This window comes from Hemibagrus wyckioides, linkage group LG09 (assembly GCF_019097595.1).
Source record: "Hemibagrus wyckioides isolate EC202008001 linkage group LG09, SWU_Hwy_1.0, whole genome shotgun sequence".
Lineage (NCBI taxonomy): Eukaryota > Metazoa > Chordata > Actinopteri > Siluriformes > Bagridae > Hemibagrus > Hemibagrus wyckioides.
In genome coordinates, this window is record NC_080718.1 from 21,582,132 (window position 1) to 21,593,183 (window position 11,052).

Here is an 11,052-nt window from a genome sequence, read left to right on the forward strand (position 1 = left end):
TACAAAATATCAGTTATAAGTGTTGGCATAAATTTTTGCTATTTTATGGGAGGAGTTTAAGTTAGGTGCAGTGGAGTTTTTTCACAGTGCTGATTCTCTGGATGAGTGCAAAGGTTTATAAATTCTTCTAGCTCAGTATTATACATTATATGGGCATGCACAGTTCAAGAATACTATTGCTCCATCACCAGTGGACAGACTACAAAATAATATTGTGTAAAAGCGAGGAATAGTGAGATATATGGTGATTTACACTGCCCAGTTGAAATAAAAGGTAGAATAATTAATTGAATCATTTCTTTTATTAGGACACCATCTGTTGGTTTTATTAGTAACTGCACTAACATCAGTGCAGGTGCTTTTTGAGTTTATGCTGTGTTATAAACAATCTGATATCAATCAATTATGGCTTTTTGGATATCTAAATATCCATAGATAAACAGAATGATTACAAAACTGATCATACTTGTTCATGCCAGTAGCAAGTGTGATATATATGCATGCTGATTGATTGATTGAGTGATTGATTGATTGATTGATTTGTACTAAGACACTTTAGAAGACCTGTTATTTATCACATAAATTACAGCACAGTGAAATTCTTGCCTTCATGTATCCCAGTTTGTTCGGGAGGTTGAGTCAAAGTGAAGGGTCAGCCTTGATACAGCACCCCTGAAGCAGAGAGGGTTAGGGGATCTTCTGATCTTTAATCCAGGTTGGAAGAAACGACATCAAAGCTACATGCTGATTAAAGCTTTTCCATACTTTCTTGTAATCAAGCCTACTTTTCAATCATTAAGACATCTTTCCAATCCAAATTATATAGTATATACATGATGATGCAAATGAGGAAATGCTCCGAATTTAATAACAATAGAGAAAGTGTGACTCTTAGGTGTATGAACAGTGCTAATTCATAATATTCTCTTCTGATAATAACCCTAAAAGTAGTATACATGTGAACACAGGTCTCATTTTAATGATTAAATGTAACAGTTAATAAATATCAGAAGTAAATGACAGAACCTGTGCAGAAAGATTAAAAAAGATGGCAATGAATAGGTGTGTTGTTTAATAGTGTTTGTTGAATGTGCCATTTGAAAGCCTACAGCAGGTGGAAGATTTGTGCTGCTCTGAAGGAGGAGGTTTTTGTCATAGATCACAGAGTCCTGTAGCACTGTGTCTAATCTCACTGCACAGAAATAAACTGCACTGTCATCTGGCTGCAGATTTTTAATGGTAAGTATCCCATGACTTCTTCCATCTCCATGCAACTCAATTTTGTTTTCCACGGATTTTTCAGGGTATTTTAATTTCATATTTAGATTTCCAAGAAGATGTAATTGATTGAGGTCAGATTTATACCACAGCATGACCTCGTGGCTTTGTATGGAGTGAGAACAGGAAAGATTTGTAGATTCCTGTATATTCTTGAATACATCAGGAGGAGTTTGATGAACATCGTTAGCAGCAGAAGTCCATCCTGTATGGATATAAAAGATTTAATAAATTAATTGAACTGTAACTGAAATCTGAAATGTTTTAATATCCAAATAAAATTTTACCAATATGCCAGATGAATGATGCAGTAAAAGTCACAATAGCAGTGATCATCTTGACTCTATTTCTGAGTCTGAACCTGCTGCTAGACTGTCAGAATGAGATACAAGGGGTAGAACAACGCCCTCTTTATGGAAGAGAGAGTAAATGCATCACTGAAAAAACATGTAGACATCTAGTTAAAATGTATACATTTTTAAAAAAATTATTGGTGCAGTCGGGTCAACTCCCAGAACACACTGCGGTTTACAGACATGGCTGACTCGGACTAAACCACTCAGAATCCACCACGACTGAGATGTTCGCAATCACTGGACTACAGAGCACCTTCATCTTGTTTGTGTTTTCATTACCTGAATTGTTGAATTGTTAAAAACCTGTCAATCCCCAATTGTGTACAAGCCTGTTTGCCTGACACTACAAAGTAGCTGTAGTATGGGACACTTGCTTTATTCAAATCCCATTAAGGACATGATCTGCCTGTTGGTAAAAACAATTTTATGTTATTAGGTTGATTGTATGCTGCACCATCTTTCCCAAATCAGGATATTAAAACCCAACACAGACATTATCAAGAAAAGATAAAGACTATGGCAACATAAAGAGTTGAGTTGTCTTTATTTGTCATATACGTTACAGCACAGTGAAATTCTTTCTTCGCACATACCATCCTTGGGGTCAGAGCACAGGGTCAGCCATGATGCAGTGCTCCTGGAGCAAGGTGGGTTGGGGGTCTTGCTCAAGGGCCCAACAGTGGCAGCTTGGCCCCCAATCTTCCAGTCAATGACCAAGAGTCTTAACCACTTGAGCTGCCACCACCCCGCTAAAGTAACCCCTCTAAAGGGTTCACATACTCGCTAATTTAGTCAAACTAAAAAAGTTTATTTAGATTACCCGCTGTTTTGTTAATGGAGCTTCTGATGACAAGGAACTGGGCAAACACTGGAGATTTCACTTGAGCTAGCTCATTAATTTCTGTGTTTATTCTTCATCACTGACAAATTTTCAAGTGCTCAGTACACAGTTCTTCATCGTCATACATACTTATATGGTCATTCAATTAGATCATTGACTGCATTTTATTAATTACCTCAGAAGAATCACATTCATCATATTAATAAATCCACCAGATGTTTACTAAATCATTCATCATGTATAGTGGCATTAAATGATGAATAGTTGTAACATACTGTATTTGTAGAAACTGTTTTTATAAATGAACTATTGAAAAGTCTGCTCATGCAGGATGCATTACACTGAGAGCATCTTTAACTTCATTAAATAGACGAGGACTCCATCTATCTGTTTAATTTGTGACTGCAGTGCAGGTGTTTTTGTTCAGCAGTGCAGTAACTCTGTAACACTGTGTTCTCTTACTGCACAGAAATATACAGCACTGTCCTCTATATCCAGATCCTTCACAGTTAAAGATCCATTTGTAGCAGATTCTTTAACAGTAGAAAATTTATCTTTATCCACAGAGCCAAACTCTGGATCACCAGTGGCTGTTTTGTACACGATGAACTCCATGCTCTCTCCTTGGCGTTGTCTGTACCAGTACATCTGATAGTAGCTAGCACCTTTATTTTGACTGCATTTCATTTCAGCAGATTCTCCTTTCTGATGCCAGAGGACACCGGGGATTTGGAAGACTCCATTCTCTTCTGCAAAAACTAAAGCACAACAAATAAGTTGAAAAGTTAATTTAAATATGAGGAGTTGGGAATTTATTTATATTTGTGAATTCAACCCATTACAAGTTCATATCACTTCATAGACAGAATACCTGGAGTCCAGAGAAGCAAGAAAGGCAGAAGGATGTTACCACTAATCATATTGATTCATTATAATGGCATGAGAAGAGATGAGCACCATAGGGTGCTACACAAGCATCCTGTTCAGGATCAGATGGAGGAAATGACATCAAAACCATTTCCACTCCTCCTACCATGTGCTACGTTCTGAATTTCTCATAGCTACAAATTGATCTTTACTGCATTTACAGTTTTCCTCCGAATACGGTGACTTTTTTTAGTTACAAAAAGCTATTTTTATCAGCATATTGGAATATGCAGCAGAATAAATACAAAACTGATTCTCACCAAACACTTAAACAGTTGCTGCAGGTGTATAACCAGCTGTACACACTATATATGTGCATGTTTAAGATCCTAAGATATGTCTTTTTGTACAGAGACGAGGGGACTTGAGGCACTGTGTCTCCGAGCTGCACAGAAATATACTGCACTGTCATTTGGCTGCAGGTTTTTGATCATAAGCTTCCCTCTCTTGCTTCCATTTCCATCTAAATCAATTTTGTTTTTCAGGAACTCTTCAGGATATGGGAAATTTAAATTCAGATATCCAAGAAACTCTAAGTGATTGTTGTCAGATTGTTTAAACCACAGCATGAGCTCATTGTTGTTTATAGAGTGTGAGCAGGAATGGTTTGCAGATTCCTGTATATTCTTGATTAAATCAGGAGGAGTCTGGTGAACATCGTTGGCAGCAGAAGACCTTCCTATAGGAAAATAACAGTAATTACTTTATCTATGAAGTATATATACACAAAGTTTCCATAATGCTTTAAACTTTGATTTAAATATATACAGTATCACGTTAGTGTAGCTTTACCTGTGTGGCAGATCACAGATGCAGTAAAAGTAATGATGATGATCATCATGATGTCTCTTCTGAGTCAATAGCAGCATCTAAATCTTCTCCAAGTTTTTTTTTTTTTTTCTACATTAATAGGTGTGAAACTTCCCCTTGTGAGAGACAAACACATTGCATCAATTAAATATAGAGATATTGGTAAGATGTGCTGTTATATTACGGGATGAGCTTAAGGCAGGCACAATATTTTTGGTGTGATTCTACATCTCATTAACTAAACCAGCAAATCACAGCAATGTCTCACATGTGCTTATTTGATACACAAGGGCTTTTTCTCTTTCCACCTTTGTACCTGTGTGTCTCTGTAGGTGATTTGTTTATTTCCTCAGCAAAGCGTATGTGGCAATAAAGTGTCATAAGCTGAAGTAATGTGACATCTGATGAGCTTGTTATTCATTGATTTCCCTGATTCAAAAACCTGTTATTAAAAATAAATAAATATAAATGTAATCAAATTAAGGTGTGTTTTTTTTTTCCTTCATCCTACCAAATATTTTCCTTCTCTGTTTCTCTACTTCTGTTCTGCTGTTAAAAGCACTATACAAATAAATTGAACTGAATAATAATAAAATATATAAATGAAATGATTGTTATGATAAAAAGGACATACAATAGAGAAAATTATATAAAATGTGTATATTTGCTAAATGAAAGTCCCAGTAGGTGTATTACATTGTGAGTCCCATAATGTAGTAAATCTACCAAATTTTTCTTTAAAACACTGAACATGCATAGTATTGTTAAAAAGATGAATAATTGCACCATAATTTTTAGATATTTTTTTTAAGTGTGTTTGTGTTTTATGCATTACTTTGAGAACATTATTCACTTCATTACATAGACGAGGACTCCCTCTGTCTGTTTTATTGGTGACTGCAGTAACATCAGTGCAGGTGTTTTTGTTCAGCAGTGCAGTAACTCTGTAACACTGTGTTCACTTACTGCACAGAAATACACAGCGCTGTCCTCTATATCCAGATCCTTCACAGTTAAAGATCCATTTGCAGCAATTTTTTTAAAAGCAGAATATTTATTTTTATCCACAGAGCCAAACTCTGGTTTACCACTGGTTGTTATGTACACGATGAACTCCATGCTCTCTCCTTGGCGCTGTCTGTACCAGTACATCTGATAGTAGCTAGCACCTTTATTTTGACTGCATTTCATTTCAGCAGATTCTCCTTTCTGATGCCAGAGGACACTGGGGATTTGGAAGACTCCATTCTCTTCTGCAAAAACTAAAGCACAACAAATAAGTTGAAAAGTTAATTTAAATATGAGGAGTTGGGAATTTATTTATATTTGTGAATTCAACCCATTACAAGTTCATATCACTTCATAGACAGAATACCTAGAGTCCAGAGAAGCAAGAAAGGCAGAAGGATGTTACCACTAATCATATTGATTCATTATAATGGCATGAGAAGAGATGAGCACCATAGGGTGCTACACAAGCATCCTGTTCAGGATCAGATGGAGGAAATGACATCAAAACCATTTCCACTCCTCCTTCCCTGTGCTGAATTCTGATTAGCTTAGATATTCATTCTAAATAGTACAACTATGTTCCCTTTTCTATTGAGATTTCCATGCAAATGAGGAAATACTTCAAAATTCGAATCCTCACCAAACATTTAAACAGTCATTGCAGGTGTATAAACAGCTGTATACACAATTTTTGTGCTTTTGCTTAAGTGCCTAAGATACTGATATTTGTCTTGGTGTACAGAGAGGAAGTGACCCCAGATTTGACATGAATTGAGGAAATTTATCGGTATATGAATAAATACAAATACCCAGGAAGCTGTAAATGATTGCCGTGAGTTTATGACAGAATATAACCTCATGGTCAGGTATGTGAGAGTATTAAAGATCTGTAAATTCCTGTCTAATCAGGAGGAGACTGGTGCACAGCACTGGCAACAGAAAACCAACCTGTAGGAAAGTAACAGCAATAACACTATGTATGAGCTCATAGTTCTCTACCAGAATTGCAGAGAATGGTTTCCACAATTAAATAAACACTAATTAGAATAGAAACGCTAAAATGTACTATATGCCTACTTTTCTCTCTTGTAAATTGCTGTAAATAAGTGGTTAAGGCTCTGGGTCGTTGATCGGGGTTCAAGCCCCAGCACCACCAAGTTGCCACTGTTGGGCCCTTGAGCAAGGCCCTTAACCATCTCTGCTCCAGGGGCGCTGTATCATGGCTGACCCTGCGCTCTGACCCCAACCTCCAAGAATGGGATATGCGAAGAAAAGAATTTCACTGTGCTGTAATGTATATGTGACAAATAAAGGCAAATTATTATTATTATTATTAATAATAGTTTCATGATTAGGGGAAACAGCATTATTTCAAAACCTGGTTAGCTTACTTACTCAGGTACATTAGATAGATGAGAGAAAGCCTTCCAGAAAGTTCCATAGGGTGTCTTGTTCAGAAGTTAAATAAAGTTATGTTCTGCAATTTGTGAATTTCTTTTTTTCCCCCAGAAGACCTATACTGTATTTAGTTTTTATTATGGGATTTATACGTGTTTATTACAGGGTTAATGTTTATTATGGAGTTTTTACGTAACAAAAAAAGAGGAAAAAAATAAACAAACAAATAAAATTAAAGAACATTCAGAGCTGGTCATGAATAATATGAAAAATGAAAACAATACTAAGATTTTGAGGAATATACAAATACAGGCACAGGTACAGATAATTGCATTATGCAGTTGTGGTATACACATACTTTATATGTACTCAGTAGGAAAACAAGATGTAAAATATTTTTTAAAAAGTTTTATTCCCAATTCACAGCATAAATGACAATATAGTGTTGTAGACTGTAATAATGTCACATCAGTCAAGCTTTGTGAGATCATTTGTCAGGTGTTGATTTCTAATAATTAAAGCTAAAAAAGCATTCTGGTGTACATCCAATGGTGGAAATTACACCTAAACCATTTCAACTATAGCCAATTAAAGTATTTTTAATGTAAAAAATATTAATGAGCAGTTCTAGGTATTAGGTACTTAAATATATACATAACGATGCTGAAGACACATATGGGATCCTGCAAATGGGGAAGTAAAAATGTGAGAGACTAAATGAACCACTTTAGCTGTTGCTGCAGTTGCATGAACAGTGATATCCATCAGTGTAGCACATATGTGTTAGATACATCCTGAGATATGTGTTTTTGTACAGGGTGGAGGGAACACTGACACACTGTGAATCTGTACCACACAGAAATAAACACTGCTGTCTTTTGCTACCAGGTTACTAATTGTAAGTGTGGCATTACTGTTCGTATCTTCATCAAGGTTTATTTTTGCATCTTGTTCTGAATAGGTGTATTTGATATTCTGATATCCAAGGAAAATTAATTTCATTTCCTTAGACTGCCTGTACCAGAGAATTTGCTCAGAGTTCTTGACTGCATAGGAGCAATAGAGCAGAGCAGATTCTGTGTGATTTTTGATCAGGTAAGGAGGAGATTGTTCAACTCGATGACTTGCCATAAGACCTAAAGAGAGCATAGGTAAGCACATTAAATAAATTATTAATAGGTGGAATAAAACAGAAATGCCTGTGCTGTTAGGAAAGTAATTAACGACAAGGTGATTATGCAATGTTGCCAGATACAAACCACTGTAACCACCCTAATGTTGACTATATTTCCTATGACAGCACCTCTTGTAGTGTTTTATTCATCTTGCTATACAGCAATTTGACAAGAATTTAAATTAAAAATTTATAAGTAATTATTTTTATCTGTTTATAGATGCATTAAATATTAAAGAGCATTTACAAAAAATGTTAGTTCCTGTTCTCTTGAGCTGTAATCAATCTCTTACCATCCAATCTTTTATCTCCCTGTATTGATTTTAATAAGACATCAAAAATACAGCCTGAGGACATTACAGCTTTCTCTATGATTGTTACACAGAGCTAGAATTGAAGACTCCTTCCAACAATAATAAACATGTCCTTGCAGAACCCTCACCATATCAAAAATTGCATATATTTTTTGCTGAACTAATAATTTACTAGAATTAGCATATTGATAACATATTGATCAATGCCTTGTGACTAGTCAAGACCATGAATTCTAAAATAAATCAAGAATAAATTCTAGACAGAATCACTGAGGGAACACTGTAGACACTTACCAGCCTGCAAGATTTGAGATAAAAAGAGCAGAATCATTATGCTGATTTGTTTCCTGTCATTTACAGAGAGCAAACCAACACTTGCTTATAAAATCCAGATGACAGGAAGTGACTTCACCACCCCTTGATATATCTATCTTGTATATTTTTGGTCATGAGTACCTGGTTTGTGTGCAACAGTTAACAGGTGTTGAGTGTGTGTTTGTTGTGGGGGTGTCGCAGTTCTTGTTCAGGTTATAGAGTAGCTTGTCATGCTGTGCATCCTGTTTTGCACAGAAGTAGATGGCACTGTCTGTGCTCTCCAGTTCCTTCACAGTCAGATCCAGAGAGTTGCCTTCCTTCTTGGCAGAAACTTTTTGCTTAAATTTATCTTCTGGTGTTCCCATTTTAATATAGTAGTATACAATCAGCTCCATGGATTCAGAAGGCCTTTTTCTGAACCAGTACATGCCATTATAGGAGGTACCTATCTGAGTACACTGAAGAGTCACATTCTGACCCTCATAAGCAGCAAGATCGGGAGATTGTTTTACACTGAAAGCTGAAAACAAAAAGAAAATTAGTTAGAGAAGTAGTTAGTATAGAATAGTATAGAATGCTTGTATTTAGCTGCATGCTAACTTTGAGATCCAAAATTATTATTTCTCATGATAAAAAAAATCTACTTAAAAAAAGTTTATATGTACTTACCAGCAGGTAAAAACAGAATAAATATTAAAATGCCAGTCATTATATATTTTCCCTATAATGCACACCAAATACAAATAACAGAACCTTGCGTGAAGTGAGACCTCTTCACTTTCAATCCCTTCGGCCACACCTCTCTTTTTTGGCCTTGATCTGAAATTTGTTTGACAAGCTCTCTGCTCTGAAGTACACTAAACTTTGGGAGAGCTGAGACTTGAAAATGGATGTAGAAACTGTAAAATGTTTCTAACTTTAATATCTAGACCCAGACCTAGCTCTACAATTTTCTACAAATCTTTAATGCCATGCATCTCATAGAATTATCATCAGTGTATTGAATACAAGTATGGACTTTTTGATTTATTAAATTGCTGTGCTGTGATCTGCTCTATTATATAGAAAACTGCTATACAATTTAATATCAACCTAACTGCAGAAGTACACTTGGCTATTACTTTTATTTGTTTGTATTTATTTTGAATTGTGGTGGCTAGTGAGGCCTAAAGTTTACTCATCATTACTATGTTGGAATTATTAGGGTTGAAGCTTATAGAAAAGAAAACTCATTATATTGTTATATAGTTTCTTTCATATTGCTATATTGTTCCTTTGTGTTCTAGTATTTTTTTTTAATGTCCTCTAAATGCATTAAAAAATCAATTTTGAAGAAATAATTCACCTGTTTATATGGATTATTTTAATCACTGCTATAGATGTGTTAAGAATGTGAGTTATATACGTTGGACACAAAATACAGGGGTGTAATCATTTCACTTAATTTAGGTGCAATCAGTTGACAACAATATGCTGCATGAATCTATGGGCTAGAAAGAAATAAGCTCCAACCTTTACTTTAAACATTTTTATTTTTATTTTTTTTGTTTGTTTGTTTATTCCGCAATTGATTGAGTGAATTCGAATGAATGAATGAATAAATGAATGAACTATTATAACTATTTCCAATTAAATAGGAAACTTATTAAATTGACAAAAATGATTATTAAATTGAGAGAACCCTGCAAATTCAACCCTGCAAATATTATTGTAGTGAAAGCATTTTATTGAGCTAAAGATTTGCACATTTACAAGTTGCAATTTACTGTTGACAAAGTAACAGTAAAGTGAACAGTGACTGCTCATAGCCTTTAGACGTGAGGGAAAACTCAGCTGTTGTGGATAACGCAGAGCTCAGAAGAGATGGCGAGAAATGATATTAAGTTTTTGTAGTGAAGAAAGAAGATTTGCGCTGTTGTGTAATACGCTGCACAGAAATAAACTCCACCAGTCTCTGGTGTAATGTCTGTGAAGTTAAGAGAGCTGTAAAACTTGTTTGCTTTTCCACTAATTATGATTTTGTCTTTAAATTCTTGTTCAGTACTTCCGAAATCAGACACTAGATATCCCATGAAGGTGAGTTCCTTGCTGTGAGTTTGTTTGTACCACAGAATGCGATCATGGCCTTGAATATCATGGGAACATTCAATTTCTGCCAATTCTCCTTTACTCTTGATGAGGCCAAGAGGCGTTTGCTGAACAGTCTTTCCATTTGAGGAACCTGGGAAGAAAAAAGGTTTTCATTAAAGAAGTAACAAAGAAGATTTTTGAATTTTATTTATAAGACGAATATTAAGCAGTCTTATATTACCTGTGACAAAGAGCACCAAACTGGTTAGTTTGAGGAAAGCTTCAAACATTGTGGGTAGACAGCGAGCTATCACAAAAATGTACTACTCGGTAGAGCGGAATTCTCTCTTATCTGTAGTGGTGTATCACAAATACACTTCATAACAGAGTGAATGTGTGGAAGCATACTGCCCCCATCAGACAAGAATTCTAGGCTGACAAATTAATTGGAAATCTTTGCGTTAAGTTACAATATTTTGTGTATTGTGTAAGTAAATGGAGTAGGTGGGACCATTCTTAAATTTTAGCCTAAAGTGCTGTGCTCATGAAATATCAAAT

The 11,052-nt window shown here is 35.3% G+C and overlaps 3 gene segments (V, D, J or C); all 3 read right to left on the reverse strand.

Annotated features, from left to right (window-relative positions):
* Positions 1-2,898: 2,898 nt before the first annotated feature.
* Positions 2,899-3,399, reverse strand: LOC131359899 (T cell receptor beta variable 7-2-like). The segment is given in 2 exon segments: positions 2,899-3,233; positions 3,347-3,399. Coding segments are annotated over 2 exon segments (384 nt in total).
* A 3,845-nt stretch (positions 3,400-7,244) lies between these two features.
* Positions 7,245-8,553, reverse strand: LOC131359166 (T cell receptor alpha variable 36/delta variable 7-like). The segment is given in 2 exon segments: positions 7,245-7,757; positions 8,404-8,553. Coding segments are annotated over 2 exon segments (390 nt in total).
* Positions 8,554-10,192: 1,639 nt separating this feature from the next.
* Positions 10,193-10,807, reverse strand: LOC131359163 (T cell receptor beta variable 14-like). The segment is given in 2 exon segments: positions 10,193-10,645; positions 10,736-10,807. Coding segments are annotated over 2 exon segments (441 nt in total).
* Between the last annotated feature and the right edge of the window lie 245 nt (positions 10,808-11,052).